The sequence below is a fragment of the Xiphophorus maculatus genome, chromosome 23 (assembly GCF_002775205.1).
Source record: "Xiphophorus maculatus strain JP 163 A chromosome 23, X_maculatus-5.0-male, whole genome shotgun sequence".
NCBI lineage: Eukaryota > Metazoa > Chordata > Actinopteri > Cyprinodontiformes > Poeciliidae > Xiphophorus > Xiphophorus maculatus.
In genome coordinates this window covers 8,999,195-9,018,826 of record NC_036465.1, presented here as the reverse complement: position 1 = coordinate 9,018,826, position 19,632 = coordinate 8,999,195, and the positions used below count along the sequence as shown (strand labels likewise).

The following is a 19,632-nucleotide window of genomic DNA, read 5'->3' as shown; positions in this document are numbered from 1 at the left end:
AAATTAATTTCCAACATACTTTATGTGAGCATTTCAACAAAATTCAAGAGTGACAAAAACTACAAATAAAAGAGAAATAAAACTGATCCCGATGCTGGTAAAGTGTCTGTTACATTATTTTTCCCTTTCATCCGGTGAGAATATGTGCAACAAGTTTAGCTGTTCATTCGTGATACATGGAGGCGAAAACAAATCTGTGGAAAACCGACGTCTGAGAAATAAGTTGGCTTTACATTCATCAAAACTCAATGTCTGTCATTCTATACAAGAGATTAATTTACACATATACTATAATATAGCACAGAAAATGAGGGCAAAAAGCCTCTCTGGGTTAGGAAGGGAAGAGAGTGCACTGTAAAAACTAAATCTTAAATATTTTTGGTATAGTTATAGTTCAAATATTTTAGTACTTTTGAAATAAGACAAAACTAACTTACAAGTAACTTTTCAGGAAGACATATGAGTTGGTTTTAGGTAAATAATTCCTTAAAACTGATAAAAAGTACAAGTTCCACTGGTAGATTATTTCTCCTAAAACATCAGAATAAATTTTTGTTATAAGTGAAATAATCTGCCAATGAAACTAGTTCTTTTAAAATCAATATTAAGGAATTATTGACTTAAAACAAGCTCCTATTTCTTGCTGAAAACTATGTTCGTATTACTAACTTGTACATATTACACATTAGTAATACTATATTACATAGTAAGGCATTTTTCCAATGTCAAAAGTACAAAATTCTGCTAGTGGAATTTGAACTTTTTAATCTCTATTTAAATATTATTGATTTAAAACTTGCTGAAAATTACTCATAGTTAGTTATATTGTATTTCAAGTGTACTAAGATACTTTCACAAAAAAAAAAAAAAACTAAAAAACGACAAAATTACTTAAGATTTTGTGTTTTTGCAGTGCGGAAGGCTAATTCACAGCCATGTATCTATCTTTTTTTAAACATGCAGTTTATATTAAAACAATTTATCATAGATCATAAACGTTTTAGTGCTTGATTCAGTCACTTTTGTCAGAACAAAAAAATAAAAATAAACAAAAAACAAACAAAACCAGCTGAAACTGGACGTGGGAAATAAGCTAAAAGGTTATTGCAAGGAGACGCTGCCTCGGAGGAAAACTGAGAAAAATCCAGGAAGCTTTTTGTATTTTCTTTTTTAATTTAAGAGCAGAAAGGGTGGGAACAAACAGGGAGAAGAAGCAGAAGCAGCAGAGCTGGACTCAAACAGACTGGTAACCAGTGCGGCTCTTCCGCCGACCAATCAGGTAAGAGATAAGCACAAGGACGATTAGGAAGCTGAGGGCCACGCCGACGGCGATGGGCACCAAAAAGCTCAAATCAGAGTCCAGGAAGCATTCCTCAGCTGACAGACAGAGAGACACAGACAGACAGGAAGTTAGCGCCTCAGCAGGAAGTTAGAGGGCGATTTGGGTCGGAAATAAACGATTAGAAACAAAGCCAGAAGCAGGAGAACAGAAACAACCTATGAAAAGATGGAAGCGATGCAGAGCGGATTAGAGAGAAAAACACAAAACGACAGATTATTTCTGCTGAGTTCAGTTTTAGAAAATTAAGTCACTGAAGTTTGTCAGATTAAATTAAACATTATGCCAAAAGCTGAGTGTAAAAACTGGAAACAGCTCGATCCGAACACAATTAACATGGATGTTTGCTTCTTCTTTTTTTCCCCGAACTGAATTCTCTCTTGTGAAAGTAGTCTAATAAAAAAAACGAATTATATTTTAATTAAAGAAAAATGATCACAAAATTTATTGATTAAATAAAAAAAATAAAAAAAACAATTAACTAGCTTAAAAATAAAGAACCTTCTGAACCGGAAGTGATCCGCGCTACTGAACCGCCATCTTGCTGCTAGGCAGGAGAAGTGCAAAGACGAACTATTTCGAGACCAACAAAAAGAAAGTAAAGTACTTAAAAATTGTAATCAAGTAATGTTTTTAATGTACTTGTACTGTTTTTAGGTTAGAAAAGAACGAGGCGAAAGCTCTTTCTAAGCTTGTGGCTTGTTTCGTTGTTGTCATAGCAACTCCATAGCAACTGCCATGACCGTTAGATACGGATACCTACCATTCTGATTAATGTTTTTTTGTTTGTTTTAAAGGGTAATAGTTTTGTTTAGAGAGACTTAAAACTTTGTTGTTTATGGTTTCGGTTGTGTGTGGTTTTTATTTGTTTTTGATTGTTGTGTTTTATTTTTAATAATTAAATATCTTCCAGTTCCAGGGTTAAATGTTCTGCACAAAATGCAAGTATATTGGTCTTTCAAAGAGCCAACTTGCATTTCCATGCCATCATCGGTATATTTATTGAAAATGGTCTCAAAGCAATATTACAGTTTATCGGAATAAATTCTGGAACAAATTAGCATCCAGCAAAATTAGTTTTTGAACTACTATTTTTACATTCTTTTGCAAGCACCTCTTCTGTGCAATGACTTTTACTCAAACGCTCCCCAAATGTGCTTTTAAATTATTATACTTGGCTAAAAATACAAATATTTCCGAACAGAAAGTGACCTAAATCTGAATTTTGTTTGCTCAGAATTGATTAAATTCTGTTCCATTTGTTTCCCCAATCAAATTCAATTCAAAAATACTTTTTGAATCAGAAAGGGAAATTAAATTGAATACCTAAAGAATATAAAAATGTCTTTTAGTAAGGGTAACCAATAAGCCTTTTTAAGTTTTGAATGTATAAGTTAAACAACCCTTTCCAACAAAAACAATCTGAATATTTGTTAAAGTATTGCATGCTTTGATAATATATTGTTCCATCATGTTGATTTGGACATTTAAAGTTCGAGTTGCTTTAAGTGGGTAAAAATCAACTGGAAGAAGTTTTACTTGTATCCAAACTCACTAATAAAAAAGAAAAAAAAATTAACTTGCCCCTTAAGAAAAAATATATATATTTGGAAGCGTCCTGATGGCAGATTTTAGATTTCAGCTTCCCACCCATTAAACAGACTAAGACTTGCAGCAGCTGCCATTTTGCAACCAACTAATTAATTATAGTTAAGTGTACTTTCTGGGAATCACATCCAATTTCTGTTTGGTAGTTTTGAGTACATCAAGCGTGTTTCCAGTCTTTATACAAAGCTAAAAGACAATCAGAAGACCCATAAGTTAACAGAACAAAACACACAGATTACGCTCTTCTCATCACCAATTAGTGAAAAAGCAGCGATTTAAATAAGGCGGCGGCCACCCCCTGCAGCTCTAAACGAGGAGTAAGATCAGAAAGACTGGTAGCCCGACGCCATGCTTCTCTTCCTCCCGATGAAATAAGCCAGCAGAACAATAAGTATGAGAACAAGCAGGGCAACGCCGACAGCTATGGGAACAAGGTAGCTCTCCTCATCAGTCAGGCATTCCTCAGCTAGACGGGAATGAAGAGAGCACACACGTGAATGTCTCACCCACTTAAAAAATAAAACACCTGAAAGGAAGCAGTTAGTCATAAAAAAGCATAAACAACAGGGAATCCCTTCTGTACATTTTCAAACATTTTTATTTCCATTGAAAATACTAAAAATGCTTCATTGACACAAATTGAATTTGATGCAGCTAATAGCAAAATGACACGTCAACAGAGATGGTCCTGCAGCAGATTCCCTTTTATTTTAAATATATGACAGAGTCTGTGAATAATTGAGTTTATTTTGCGGATTCAGAATTATAAACAAGTCCAGTTAAAAGCTTTATTGGTGCTGCAGGAACATCTGTATATTTAAGGCAGTTTTTTTTTTTTTTTACACAAAGGCACAAATCACAAGCAAAAAACAGGCAAAAAAAATAATCTAAGCTCATTTTTGATTAAAAAGCAATTATTCATACACATGTACAATAAACCTGTGAGAGCAAATTTTATCAGCGCAAACAATACACAGCACAAAGCAAAAACACAAAACCATAACAAGTGTTTTTTCTCTAGTTTCTAGTGCAAAAATCTCAGTGCACTGGAAATAAAAACAAAATAGCTTAAAAGCAACATATAGGAGGTTGGTTTGAGGCAATAATTCATTAATATCTTTTAAAAAGGTGCTGACAGATTATTTCACTTAAAACAAGTGAAATCTGCTGGATGAACTACTATTTTCACATCAATATTAAGGAATTATTGACTTAAAACAATCTCCTCTTTGTTGCTAAAAAGTTACTTGTAAGTTAGTTTTGTCTTCTTTCAAATGTACTAAAATATTTGTACTATAAACTATAGACAAAAACACTTGGTAAGAGTTTGTGTTTTGATTTTTTGCAGTGTAGAAACTGATGCACAGCTACAATTGTCGCTATGGAAACACTTCCTGCCTGCTGCCGTGCCTGAAGCTGCTCAAAACCTCAATTAACCCCGACAACCAATGACTTCCTGCAGGAGAGAACTTTGTGTTTTTGAATGGAAGATTTTAGAGATTCTATGAACAAACATGGCAGCAGATTAAAATATGCTGGAAATCTAATGAAACCTACATTAGACTCACAAGTTAATGTGACATAAGTTAAACAAAACTAGAGATGCACCGACTGGAGATTGTAACTGGATAATTGTTTTGTACTCTGATCTGTGATTAACTTAATTAATTTGGACTTGAAGGATGTTCATTGATGCATTCTTTTGAGTTTTAAAAAAAATATAAAATAATTGAAATCAGATGTAATCTTCTTATTCCATAATTGTATGTTTAAGTTAATATAAATACTTTAATTAAATAACCAGCTGCACTTTTTTTCCTCTGTTATAATGTGAAAAAAAATTCCTAAATTAGCTGGTCCAATATTAAAGAAAATTGGTCTATATCATACAGGAAAATTAACAATCGGTGCATCTGAGGATTTGAAATATTATACATTATAATAATATGCATAATATTATAGTCAGAAAAAATTGAATTAATTGATCAGACATCAAAGGAAAGGTTCTAAATAGCAAAAACACAAAATATTACTAAGTATTTTTGGTCTAGTTTCCACTGCATTTAAAATAAGACAAAACTAACTTACAAGTAACTTTTCAAAAAAAAAAAAAAAAAGAAAAAGATCTTGCTCCAGGTCTATTATTTCTTAATATTGATGAAAACGTCCAACTTTCACTGGCAGATAATTTCATTTATAACATTTTTTCCATGTTACAAGTGAAATAATCTGCCAGTAGAACAAGTACTCATTTAAATTAATATTAAGGCTCATAAATGTTGCTAAGCTAGTTTCTCTTAATCCTAGCGTTTTAAGATATTTGCACTGGAAACTACACAAAAATACTTGGTCAGATTTTGAGTTTTCTACAAACTCACTACTTTTCAGCAGGATTTAGGAGCTTGTCTTAAGTCAATAATTTCTTAATATTAATTAGAAAGTTCTGTTTTCAGTGGCAGAATAATTTATTCTTAATATGGAAAAAACATTTTGTTCTAAGTGAGATGATCTTCCAGTGAAACTTGTACTTTTTAAATCAATATTGAGAAATTATTGCTGTTATTTCTTTCTGAAAAGTTACTAATAAGTTAACTAGACCATCACTAGACCAAAATTACTTTATTTCATATTTTGAGTTTTTGCAGTGTAACCAGTGCATCTCTAATTTAAACTGAAACCATTTTGTGAAATAAACTCCAGCTCGCTTTATTATTTCCAGCTTTTATCTCTGCAGCAGTGAAACGGCTCATGGCCTTTCAACTCTCATAAAAAAACAAAAGCACAAATGATATCACTTCCTGTTATTTTCTCTACATTTTTTATTCTTTGTCACAAATATTCAAAGACGATGTGAAAAGTTTTCAGGACTGTAAGCGTCCTCTCATCCAGCTGATTGTAACACAGGTGAGAAAATTAGACGACAAGCAACATAAAACCCTCTTAGTGCATTTCTGTGCAAACATCCTGATTCCAGAATGATTCGCAGCGAAAGTGACAAATATTTGATTTCCCTTTTCTGACTAATGCCACCATGTGTTTGTTGATTAAATTACAAAAGTACCGGCGATTCTTTCGTTCTAGTTTGCTCTGATTGGAGTGTGTGCAAAAATAAAAATAAAAAGACTCACACAGGTTAAATTAACAATGGCGTCATAAAATCCTTTCTTTACCACTTTAAATCTGAATGAGACGCGTAAATTATCTGCTTGATGCTGATGAATAATATCTGAAGTTAGTCATAATCTGGCTTTACAGTCATACGATGGAGTATTGGGAGACATTTCAGATAAAAGAATGAAAAATACTGGCCATGGAGGAGTAGATTTAAGCCAAAAAAAATAAATTTTGAGATTAATTTCACATATTAATGAGGAAAAGAAACGTGGATATTCTCTGTTTTTATGATTTAGGGCATAAAGTTATAATAGAAGTCAAATCTGTTCGGGAAAAAACCCTCTGTATTAACAAACATGACCAAAGTCAAAGGTTTAGGAGAATCGTATCTGAATATTTTCCAAAAAGTTTAAGAGTCAGAGCTGCACTGCAAAAACACAAAATATTACCAAGTATTTTTAGTTTAATTTCTATTGCAAATATCTTAGTTCAGTTGAAAGAAGACAAAAATAACTTATCAGTAACTTTTTTTAGCAAGACATAGCAGCTTATATTAGGTCAATAATTCCTTATTGACAGATTATTTCACTTAAAACATTTTGAAGTGAAATAATCTGCCAGTGGAACTAGTAGATTTTTAAAATTAATATTAATTAATTATTTAAATAAAATTAAGCTTCTATCTCTTACTTAAAAGTTACTTCTAAGTTAGTTTTGTCTTATTTAAAGTGAACTAAGATATTTGCACTAGAATGTAGACTAAAAATACTTTTTGTGTTTTTGCAGTTTGGACCCAACATTCAGACACATTCCTCATGAATGTATCTGACAAACAATTCACTCCTCTGTGGTCAATTATCACTTCCTTTTTAATCTATAATGACCCCGATATTTCCTTATGCATTCAAAACATGAACAGAGCCTCAAAGTCTGAAATAAATCCCAAGACTTCTCCTGATCTACAGGGAACAAGACGGGTCCAAAACCCACTTCATTCATCCGTGTTAGTGAAATTCTGGAAATAAACACAGAAAGGAGCTCTAATATTTTGATTTGATAATTATTGGGGTGAAAAGTGAAACGATAAACAAGAACAAAACAAACAAAACGAGGGAGGGAGGGAATGTGTGCTGAGCAAAGTGCAGGATCATGAAAGCTGAAGATCTTGTGCAAAAAACTAGACGAACTGACCAGAGGTTATAAATCTTCAGGCATTTCTGCACAAGGAAACGAGCTTTGCTGTTCGCCTGAACTCGAGCATCAACAAGAAGCAAAACGGGAAGGACAAAAACAGGATGAAAACAAACCGAACCAGGGGAAAAACAAGTTTGGTCCTTGAGGAAAACATCAAATTCATCTTTGGGCTGATTCAATTTAATCAAGTTTTTTTTTTCTTCTTCTTCATTTTATTACCAGTAGGTACTAAAATGATTATTTTTTAAATCTTAAATAGATTTAGCCAAATCAATTCCAAGGACCAGGCTTGAGAATCCCGTGACATGTGAGGAGCGAACACACGCTGGATTTAAAGGGTCTGATATCCAACATGGGTCTTTCTTCGACCAATCACGTAAGCGATCACTACAATGAGAATCAAGCCAGCCAGAGCAGCACCAACAATGATTGGGATTAAGATGCTGGGGTCATCCAATGAACATTCATGGGCTGCAGATAAAAAGGAGAGTCAGTCAGCTTGTGGAAAAGTTCAGTTTCTTATTTTCCTTAATTCAAAACAGAGGCAAGAATGAAGCAGAAAGACAAATTATTCACAATCATGGGACAAAACCGAGCTGCAAAACTCTTCACGCCGCTTTAACTTCTACATGTTCAACAAGAAATAGCTTCACTGCATATTAATGGGATTTTATGTCACAATTTACACCGATTCTCCTAAAAAACGACTTTCACGCTGCAATCTGAATGAGCCGATTCTGATCTTTTCACATCTGATAAAATCTGGTCTGTGTCACTTCCATCCGTGTCGTGTTCAAAGTCTGCAGCCTGAACGGCCATGTCGCTATTTTGAGGTGAAAAATGGCTGAAACTAGCAGTGCGGACGCTTCGAATGGAGTTTTAAATGGAAAACGATGATGACTTTGTGACGAGTCAAAGTTCAAAACCAAATCTAATTCAGAGTTTGTGGAAAGACAGCAGACCAAAGCTGAAAGAGACACTGTGCCAAAATTTTGTGTCTGTAACTGCAGTGAAAGTTGTTTCTACAGAAGAGATTGGGGGAGCGACAATTAATTGCAATTAATCAGTTAATCGCATAATATATTAAAACAAGATCAATAGTTTCCATTTTTATGACTTATATTTTTCTACCAAAAACTGGATGATAAAAGTTTTCAGTCTGCTGCTAATTTTGTTTACAGAGACTTCATAATTCATTTAATTTGTTTCTGTTGTTTTATTTATTTTGGATATTTAAAATGTCTTCCAGCTCAGGAGTTAAACTTTCATTAGAAGTTAAAGTTTATTGATCTCTGAGAAAGTTTTCTTCTTACTACTGTACTACTAGAAAATGGTCTCAAAACAACAATTTTATCGTTGGAAAAATGTATCATCCAGCAAAAATCGTTACAAATGCATGCCACACTTTTCAGATGAACTGAATGCTAATTTCTGTTGGTATACGACATAAAATCCCAATAAAATACATTAAAATGTCAGGTTCTAACATAAAAAATGTGAAAAACAAGTCATGGTATAATAAAAATGCTGAATCTTTTGAGTTTTCAATGAAAGTCTTTGCAAAAAATGTGCAAATAATGAACTGCAGCTACCACATGGTAATAGAGAGCATTAATATTAACTCAGTCCATTGGATAAGAGATGAAAGATGACTGACCTGTGCTGTAGAGGCCGTTCTTCACGCCGAACGGCTGCACATGCAGGCTGAAGGTGTAGATGGAGAGCAGGTCGGTGATGGTGAAGTTCTGCTCCTTGTTGCACATGTAGGAGCTTCCCACCGCCGCCTCCCACAGACTCAGGTTGGCGCCACTCTGAGCAAAAATGCCTGCAGGGCGACACACAGGAAACTCAGCACCAAACCTGGAAAACTGCAGGTTGTCTCTGAGCGGATACGGATAATCAATACCGGAGCTGGTGTTGAGGGTGACGTTCACTGCATGGAGGCGGAATTTCTTTGTGTCCTGTTAAGATTGAGAACAATTTATTTAGATAAAATGTCTGATGCCGAGTGTGTAAATGTATCAAATGAGTAAAACCTCCTCTCTGTTTTATGGTTGAGAAGTTAAACTGATCATATATACTTCAAATTTCTTACTTCCTGTTTCGTTCTGAGGTTCTCATATTTTTATAGCAGAAACTAAAACCTGTTAACTTTTGCATATATTTGCTGATGAATAAAGAGATCAAACAGCATTTCTTCTCAGTGTGCAGTAAAAAACATCTAAACAGCAGCATAACTGAGTCTTCATGTGAAAAGTTTCAGAAATAAAGGAGAAAACAAGGATCTGACCTGCAAAAACACAAAATATGACCAAGTATTTTGGTAGATTTTATAGTACAAATATCTTAGTAAACTTGAAATAAGACAAAACTAACTTACAAGTTACTTTCCAGCCATTAATAGAAGCTTGTTTTAAGAAAACAATTCCTTATTTCATTGGCAGGTTATTTCACTTATTACAAGACATTTTTCCATGTTATAAGTGAGATAATCCGCCAGTGACACAATTACTTTTTCCATCAATATTAAGGAATTATTTACTCAAAACCAACTCATATTTATTGCTGTAATTTACTTGTAAGTTAGTAAACTTGAAATAAGACAAAACTAAGATATTTGCACTATAAACTGGACCAAAAACCACCTGATAATATTTTGTGTTTTTGCAGAGCAGATTGTTGTTTTCTCCATTATTTCTGAAAATGTTTCACAGTATGCAGCTTATATATATATATATATATATATATATATATATATATATATATATATATATATATACACATACACACATTAAATATATATATACACAAGATAGAAATTAGCTTCAACAAACTAAACAATAAGTTTATAAAACTTACATTGTAGAATGAGAGAGAAACGTTGATGCCGTTGGACATCAGGATGAGCTCGCTGCTGTCGACTCCACAGCTTCCAGAAACTTCAGTTGGAGGGTCAAAGTTCACCTCCTGATACTTCTGAACACACACAAAATAAAAACCATTGTGCTATTAAAGATAAACTATTCCCAAACTACTGCTAAAGGTTTACAGAGCCAATAAAAGCTGCAGCTAGAACAATTTGGAACGATTTTATTTTGTAATTTTATTTGCCAAAAATGTTGTTGATCATGAATGATTTATAAAGGTAATAAAACGGATACATCACTTGAAGGGGTGAAGACTTTTTAAAGGCACTGTATGTGTTCATTATTAATAAATTATTTTAGTAATCGATTATTCTCATTATTAATCACATAAAAGTGTAAAAATTCTGCTGATTTTTCATTTAACCACTTTGGCCTCTTAGTTTTACAATATTAGAAAAACATTAAAAGATGCAAAGAAACGATTTGATTCATTTTTTAAATAAAAAAAAAATAAACATTTTATTCCCTAAAATGCAATAAAATAGCATTTAAACCAGGTGAAGCTAAAAGCCACTTGAGGAGTTTTTGGGAAAACAGATTTTCAGACAGACGTTTTTTTTTTATCTTAAATGCTGAATATTTATGCAGTTTTGGCTTAAAAGCTTTTCTGAATATGTTGTTTTATCAGCAAATGTTCTTTTTCAGTTCATATAATCCAGTTAATGATTACAAGATTAGTTGTTAACTATTTAAATAAATTGATTCACCTCAATTAATTGTGTTTTAACCAAAATAAATAAATAAACATATCATATACAGGCTTTCAGTTTTTGTTAAAGTTTTATATTGAAACAAATTGATTTTGAAAAAAAACCCCACCAAAATCTCCACTTAATTTACATTTTGGTCCGTCTGATGATGTAATTTTTAATATTAATTGATTGATGATTTGATCAGTTACTCAATACTCGAGTAAACGTTTTACCAGATACTTTGTTGGACGAATACTTTTTACTTTTACTTGAGTACATTTATGTTACTCTTGCTGCTGAACGCACCTTGTTCTGAGTGAAGCCGATCCTCAGGCCGAAGTTGGCCAGCAGGCAGGCCGTGCTGTTGACGTCGTGCTTGAAGGAGTAATTCCCCACTGTGGGAGTGGGCAGAGTGGGAGTGGGGGTGGTGGGAGGAACTGCCGTGGTGGCGTTGGTGGCCGGCACCACGGTGGTGGCGTTGGTCACGTGAGTGGGAGTGGGAGTTGGAGTTACGGGTTTGTCCGCAGAGCAGGTCGTTACTGGAAAACGGAGAGAACGGATCAGAACTTGATATGTGAAGGTCTGAGCCCGGAGGAGGGCGAGAGGCGGCGGTTCTTACGGTTCTCGCTCTTGGTGCCGTTGAGGATGAAGGCCTGTATGAGCACGTCCGACAGAGTCATGTTGGCAAGGGGCGAAGCGATGAGCGTGTCTTCACTTTTGCACGAGTAGCACGTGTTCACGCCAACGTCTGTAATGTCAGGCTTTGTCGTCACGGTAACAGTTTCTACAAGCAAGGAAAAAAGTTCACTCGTCTGAGTTTATTTTGTTCAAAAAAATAAACAAAATAAATGGGGCAACATTTTTCTATTGTGTTAAATAGCAAAAGTACAGAAGAGCATTAGGGCTACTAAAAAATGTATTCTGACTTTTGCTCTCAGAGGATTGAAATAAAAATTCTGCATAAAAAAAGTCCAAAGTTTGAGAAAAAAAAAGTCTGAATTCTGGAATTAAAGTCAGAATTCTAAGAAAAATAAGTCAGAATTTAGAGAAAATGTAAAAATTTTGAAAAAGAAAGTCCAAATCCTGAGATTAGAGTCAGAATTCTAAGAAAAATAAGTCAGAATTTAGAGAAAAAGTATGAATTTTGAGACCAAAAAAGCATCAGAATCCCGTGAAAAAAGTCAAAAGTTTTGAGACAAAACAGTCTGAATTTTGAGAAAGTCAAAAATTCTGAGATTAAAGTCAAAATTTTGAGATGAATGTCAAAATTCTAAGAAAAAAGTAAGAAGTTTGAGAAAGCCCAAGTTTTGAGAAAAAATGTCTGAATTTTGAGAAAGCCAAAATTCTGAAATTCAAGTCAGAAATTAAATCTTGAATTCTGAAAGATTTTGTGCTACAACATACATTTTCTGTAAGGGTTTTTCCATGCATGTTTTATATAGGAACAGGTCAAACATGGATTTTCTCTTCCAAGACAGAAACTTCTTGTAAGAAAGAAAAAAAAAAAACACATCTAAGCCATTTGGGCTACGAGTTATTTTCACATGACAATAAAGTCGTCTGTTATTAATCTGAAAGGTAAATAACGAGACGTTTTCATGGATATTTCCATCTCTACTTTACATAAATATGAAATAATAAATCAATTTTCAATCAGTTTCTGCACCGAACTGAGGCTGTGTGCAATTTTAAATCAACATTTCTTCTCGCTGTGACTGCATACAAAATACACCAGGCTGTATTTGCTAATTTATTGCGAAGTAACGCAAAAGAAAACAATTTCCCCCATGCTCCATAGGGGGCGCCATGTAAAGCAGAAGTTACCATTGGATGAAGAATCTGGGAAGACCTTTGAGTCGTTGAGGTTGTAAACGAAGGTTATGTTTTCTGCCTGGTAGCTTTTGTCTTTGAGGGAGAAGTTCACGCTCCAGGAGTGTCCGTCCGGAAAGCTGAGCTTCAGAATCGAGCTCGTGTTGTCGCATTTGCTGTCGTCTGACGATGCAGAGGAGGGAAGCTCAAATGAAACCGTTTTGTTCTGAAAGAGAGCAGAGAATCATTACAGAAACATCAAACAATCGGATTCTTAGATCTAGAGTTAATTTAACATCAAAAATGCAATAAAAACTTAATTTTCAGTAAAGATGGTATAATTTTATTTAATCGAAACAAATAGCTGCTTTTTTTCCCTTTTACCTGAACAAAACCATCAGAAATTTAACTTTTGCAAAGCTCTCGTCTTTAAATAATAACCTTGTGCTTTTGTTGGCTCATTTTGGCTCTTCTGTAAATAAATACAGCAAAATGTTTCGTCAGACTGACCTAATTATTCCCTCTTGACCCATTTTTCCTGCTGGTTGATAAACTTTCTTCGAACTTCTTTGAACTATGATCTCAACCGTCTTTCCGACCTCACGTCTTTTATTGACAAATTTCATTCTCCTGCAGGATGCTGAACAATGCTGTGGTGTTTTAATTGAGTTTTTAAACAATGCAGCAGTGAAAGTTTATTAAAGAAAGAAAACCTTTCATTTTTCACAATAAACATTTTATTTTTACGATATTCCATAAAGATTAATAATATTATAACCGATTTTGATTCCTTACTATTAGAACCTTTTAAAAAGTAACATTTTAATTTATATCTTAAAGAATCTGTCTTTGGTAACAGAGCCAATTTAATCATATTTAAAGCTTGAAGTCATAAGACACTCAAGTATATTTGTAGAGCTAAAATGATTAATCGCAATTAATCGATTATTAAAACAAAGGTCACCTAATACAGTAATCGATTAATTATTAACTAGCCCTGGAAAACAGCTCACTCAGAGCAGTAATTAAATCAAAACTGTATTAAATATTTTTAAAAATTTAATTTAAGAGAAAAATATCTTTGTTAGTAAATATATTTTTCTTAAAATAATTTACAATTTAGTAATTGATTAATTGTGACTGGAAACTCAAAAATAAGTCAATTTGCTGAAAATCCCCCCAACATATTCAGAGCAGTATTTAAGTCAAACTGTTCAAAATATTTAAAATATTGGATTTAAGATAAAAGAATCAATCTGTAAATATGTTTTCAACAAAACTTCTCAAGTGGCAAAGTTTTACCTTCAGCCGGTTTAAATAGTTCACTACAGGATTTCTGTTTTACTGCATGTTAGGAAATAAATTTCTTATTTTAAAAAAGGAACTGGATTCTTTTAATATATGTGTAAAAGTATAAATCTGTAGAAAGTAGCACATTTTTTTATTCGATTAATCGTCAGAATAAATTGTCAGAACAATCGATTAGTAATGTAATCATAAGTCGGACCGTAAAGGGAATTTATTCTGAACGGATGTAAAGTTTGGTTTTTCCTTCACATCATCAAAGTAGAAATACAAATTCAGAAACACGGATTTCTGTGGAAAAGTGGCTCAGATTTCTTCTCACCCCACATGTTTAAAAGTATTTTTGCCTCAGGAGTGGAAAACAATTGTAATTTTGTCTTTAGAGAAGAAAATAAAACAGTTAAGACACCAGAACAACGTTGTTCATACCACGGCGGTGACCGATAGCTTTAGGGAAGTCAGCAGCCAGGAAAATCCGCGTGATGGTTGTGAGAATGAAACTTACCAGGGAAAAAGAAAAGTCTGTTTTCCTTTTCAGAACAGATTTTCTGCTGGCCTCCAAGAGCCACATTATTAAATTAAATCAATAACTGCTTTTACAAAAAGAAGTTTCTATTGCATCGTTTTCCTGATAATTATTTGCATTTGACTTGTTTTCTTCTCTGTGTCTGAGCCAAATGACTGAAACATTACAGCAGTCATTCCTCAAAAGAAAAATGATTTTATCATTGATTCACGACATATCGCTGTTAATATCGATATGGGCGTTTTCAAATATCAGATATTGATATTATCCCAAACATTCACATCAGTGTATCTCTAGATTTTGTGTATAAAGAGTTGAGACTTTCAGCTACTTCCATTTACTACCTCTATGTTTTACACAAGAACAAACAAATGGCCATTTTTAGAATCTTAATGATTAATCGATATTAAATTAGCTGAAAATGATTTCAATAACCGATTAATCACCATTAATTCGATTAATCGCTTCAGCAATACAACCAAACACTATCTTTCTTACTTTTCTGTTAACTATCTTCAGCTGTAGGCCCAAACACAAAGAAATATTTTAGATTAAAATTGTTAACATAACATTTACTCCATCTGCTTATTGAATAAAAACACATTTATTCTTGTTTCAGTGTTTTTAATCCATTTAAAACTCCAGGAGTTCATCTTTTTCAGGGCCAGTCACGTAAAGAAAGCATTACATTTAACCCCTTAACTTCTGCTATTGAGATTTAAATGGTTCCTTAATTCAATGAATGAGTGATGTCTGATGTTTCGTTTAAAATCCGGAAGTGAAATGACTCAACGAAACAATGGAAGGATGTACATGAGGAAAACTGACTAAGCAAAATCCTGAACAGAAAGAATCTGCTGCTTGTCGTGACCTCAGTCGTTTCCCTTTTTCATGAGGCGCCTGCTTCCTCAACAGTGATGTGACAACCACGTGATTCAGGCGCCTGATAAGAGGAAAGCAGCAACGGCTTTACAAGGGGCTGTAAAACAGCAGACTACTGGTGTAGTCAAAGTACAGTGGCTCACCTTGTTGTCAGCAACTTCATAGGTGACCGAGAAGCTGAGGGTCAGATTGGCATAAAGACACAACTTGTCCTTATTCATGACTTTAACCTCAATGCCATGAGACAGATGGGACACTGAAAAGAAAACAATGTGTTATTTTGGTTAAAACAATAAAAATAAATTACATTATAGCACAAAGTTCTTTACACAAATAACAAAAAGGATGCAGCGCTTCCCAGAATTACTGCTTCAGTGCAGTGGGCTCTTCATTTTTTCCAGAGATGTATTACATATTTAGTTTGTTTTTACATTTTTCATAAGAAAATTTTTTACTTCTTTTAACTTCACAGTTGTTTCAAAAACGTTGCACAGCCCTGCTCCAGGTTGTATTCTTCGAAATCAGACCTTTTCACGTGTTTTTTTCCTCCCGTTTGTGATGCAGTTTAAATGAATCACTGGAGAAATGCTCATTTGTTCACAGAATGGTTGGATGATTCAGTCTCCACGAGCCAGCGGTCACCTCTTCCTCTATTACTCATTTTGTCACCAGATCCGAGGAGAAATCTTCAAAATCCTTCCGCTTCTGAATAATGAGGACCACAGCGCTTTGTGCTGCTTTTTTCTTAACATCAGATTTGTGCTTTAGCAGACGTCAGAGGTTTACAGACACTTTCTTTGACTTTAATGGTTCGTTTCTTCACTGCCAGCTGCAGAACTTCATGTAAATAAGTATTTTTCTTTCCAAATCACCTTCAATCAGTGGCGTTTTTAATCCAATCGTCTTAGAGATGATCAGCGGATTTCTAAAGTACTCAGTCAATTTTGAGCATCAAAGCAGAGAATATAATGCAACTAAATTTACTTTAAATGTCTGAAATCATTTTTTTACTCTGATTGTGCTTAGGAGTGACACAATAAATCAATTAATCGCATGATAAATTAAAATTAGCTCAATAACTTTTATTTGCATGAGTTGGCGTTTTTTCTCATTCTTTCAAAAACTGGATGATAAAAGTTTTCAGTTTAGTGCTTTGGTCTCAACTGGCTTCTTTTTCTGAAGGACAATTTAGTTTTCAGAGACTTTATAATTAATTTTATTTGTCGTTTTGGATATTTAAAATGTCTTCCAGTTCCAGTGTTAAATGTTTATTATAATTTAAATGTTTTCTTCCATTATTATGCTTGAAAATGGCGTCAGAACAACAATATTATCATTTATCACAATAACTTCTGGGATGATTTATCACCGAGTAAAATTTGTTAACATGACAGGATTAATTATGGGTTATTTTCAAACTCAAATTCATTTTAGACAAAGTCTGTAACATGGCAAAATGTGAAAAAAGTTAATACGTTCCAGCTTAAAGACTGTATTTAAACAAAGTGCTAGTTTTTATCGTCCCACTTCTCCTTTTGTGGGTGAAAGGAGCTAAAACTGTGCAGCAGGCAACACAGACACACAACTGTTGTCAGCAGAGTAGCAAACAGTGCTAATCAATGTTACAAAGTTGATTTCAGAGTCATCTAAAGTCTACAAAATGGCCCTTTGGACTAATAAAAAAACAACAAAGTCATGAGAATGAGACTTGAACTGGTTTAAAAACTTAATATGTGCAGTAGCTGCAGCAAAGTCCACTGATACTGTGCACTAAAAACCTGCATGTAGGTTACCAGAAAGGACAAGGTCCATTTAGATAACTGATAAAGTTTCACCAATACGCTCCGTCATCAACTCAACCGCTTGCAAGAATTTACAGGTAGCAGAAACATAAAAACACACAAAGCGTCAAACTTTCCCCTGTGTTTATAGCCCGCTTTCCTTTTCTTTTTAAATAGAGAGAAAAGATGTTTACTGTGCGGGTCAGTCAGGTGGAGACAAAATCAAAACAAAAGGTCATATGAGAGCAGATCTAGGACAATTCCAAGCACTCAATTTTATGACCAACATCACATATTAAGAGCAACAGATATGCATTTATAACATGTTATGTTTCCTGCCTTCAAACACTTAGATGTTTGAATAGTTTCTGCATCATCTATTAATCTCACCTCTGCAACAAGCATCAGTTTTACGGTTTTGGTTCTAAAAGTGTGAAACATGTGACTATAACCTCCTGACAAACAGCCTCAGGCTCTTTCAACAGTTGGCCAGCAATGCTATGCTCTCTAGATTAACTGTAAACCTTCAATCAGCAGCAATTTACTGAGAAATGAGCTTCAACCAGGTAGCTCTGACACTATCATCTGTACCTGGGACTCTCTCATATCCATATAAAAGAAGATTATAATACTATAACTCCCTATTGTTGAATTTTACTAAACAATCTTTGAGTAAAAGTAAACTGACTGCTTGCCAGTGTCGTGGAAAACCCAGATTTTACAAAGTTAGTTTCAAAATATGCAATAAACTATTATATTGCTGTTTTGATATAATAGTAATGACAAAATAATCCAAGAACATATTCTCAAATATCAATAAACTTTAAACTAGTGAACATTTAACACTGCAACTGGAAGACATTTTAAATATCCCAAATTAATAAATAAAAACAAATAAAAATCACACTTAAGTATATGTAAACAAAATTGTCCCTCAGAAAATAAAGCTATTGAAACCAAAGTACCAGAATGAAAACTTTAATTATCCAGTTTTTGGTCCAAACAATAAATGTTGCAAATATAAATTACTGAGCTTTTTTTTTTTAGTATGTGAATAAATCTTCCCAAATGCAGGAATAATTTACTTTTTTCTAGCTTTATGGAGAATAGACCAACAAAGCACTGTACCTCCCCCACATGGTGCTGCACACTTGTGGCTATCTGGCTGAAAACGGAAAAATTAATAAAAGAGCAAACTCCTCAAGAAGCAGCAATAAGTCATGCTACCTGACATTACTTTGCAAAAGAGCTGCAGAAATCTCACATCAGACAAGACTGAAACCAACTTGGCAGCAGAAGAATTACACCGCAACTAAATCTACTGACTCACAAAAGGGAAAAAGAAACTGCTGTAGGATTAACCAGAACATTTCAGCCCATATGAGCAAAAACGTTTATTGTCTTGAGTAAGCAAGACAATATCTAGCATTAAAAAACATTAAAGATGTTAATGGGTCCATTTTTAAAATAAACCGAGCAACATAAATAACTGACGTAGCCACTTCAATATATTTTTTTAAACTTGAAAATATATTTTCGCATCATTTTAAAGTTTTTTTTAAATTGTTTTGACATAAAACATACAAATTTCCATAAAAATAAGGGTTAACCTCTCAACAGAAACCTTTAGCTTAACGGTGCTAACTTGCTGCCAAAAGATGCTAACATTAACTCAGCTAGCTCGGTGAAGGTATTACGTTGCAAAATTTATCAGGCAAATATTTTAAACATATTTTCTGCTTCTTTAACCTCTTAATAGATACAAGACAAGAAGGTTCAAGAATCTACCTGTAACTGGAGCTTAAGCTGCCAGAACCAGCGTTACCTAATCGGTAAGCCAGCTAGCAGCTAAGCTAACTGACGTCTGTTGCTGCAAACATTAACTCCTGTATTAAAATCGTTTATTTATTTGGGGGCTTTAAGTTAATAAAAGCCTGGCTGAAATATGCACGGCGGCATTAAGATATAAATATATTTTAAAGCTACATGTTTTTGAGGAGTTTTACATTGACGTAGGTAACAATTAGCTCTGATGTGCTACCGCTGCCAAACATTAGGACTGCGGTTAAGTGAACCAGTTTCAATGTCTTACTCGCTTTTTACTACTGTTTTCACATTAGTATCATACAAAACAAAATCAAATACTCAGAATACAATTATCCAAATTTAACCGATGAAGGCCTGAAGTACACCAGAAGTTTAATCGCGTCACTTCTGAGAAACAGATCCAAACTTTTATTCATTTCTTCTTTTTTTTTTACCATTTCAGTAACAAATGAATCTGCGGATACGTACCAACTCCGAAAGACAAGAAGAAAACAAATGCAGCGTATCGAGACATGATCGCTGAGGGTTTGGGATGTTCAGCCACTGAAGAGAAAAAACAAAAGCAGAGAAAAGTGAGGAGACGTCCAGTCGATCAGGCTGTGCCAGGAAATACAAGTCATATGACTGT

The 19,632-nt window shown here is 33.9% G+C and overlaps 1 protein-coding gene across 3 annotated transcripts; it reads right to left on the bottom strand.

The window, feature by feature from the left end:
- Positions 1-3: 3 nt before the first annotated feature.
- Positions 4-19,632, bottom strand: lamp2 (lysosomal associated membrane protein 2). 3 transcript variants are annotated; one of them, XM_005799527.2, is made up of 9 exons: positions 19,473-19,632; positions 15,540-15,652; positions 12,699-12,909; positions 11,494-11,658; positions 11,181-11,413; positions 10,115-10,231; positions 9,162-9,216; positions 8,913-9,080; positions 4-3,413 (listed from the first exon to the last, which is right to left on the bottom strand). In XM_005799527.2, the coding sequence occupies exons 1-9, from the start codon at positions 19,516-19,518 to the stop codon at positions 3,271-3,273; spliced, it is 1,251 nt and encodes a 416-aa protein (XP_005799584.1). In that variant the 5' UTR covers positions 19,519-19,632; the 3' UTR covers positions 4-3,270. The 3 variants fall into 3 exon arrangements, with proteins under 3 accessions (XP_005799584.1, XP_005799583.1, XP_005799585.1); XM_005799526.3 differs by having other exon boundaries at positions 4-1,377; XM_005799528.3 differs by lacking the exon at positions 4-3,413 and adding an exon at positions 7,496-7,726.

What these genes read in the sequence shown, in the direction of transcription:
- lamp2 (XM_005799527.2), bottom strand. Translation starts at nt 19,518, where the DNA reads ATGTCTCGATACGCTGCATTTGTTTTCTTCTTGTCTTTCGGAGTTG. An exon ending in CGGCACCAAGAGCGAGAACC is followed by an intron (nt 11,414 to 11,493) that starts GTAAGAACCGCC and finishes TCCGTTTTCCAG; the next exon opens with TAACGACCTGCTCTGCGGAC. An exon ending in TCGGCTTCACTCAGAACAAG is followed by an intron (nt 10,232 to 11,180) that starts GTGCGTTCAGCA and finishes GTGTGTGTTCAG; the next exon opens with AAGTATCAGGAGGTGAACTT.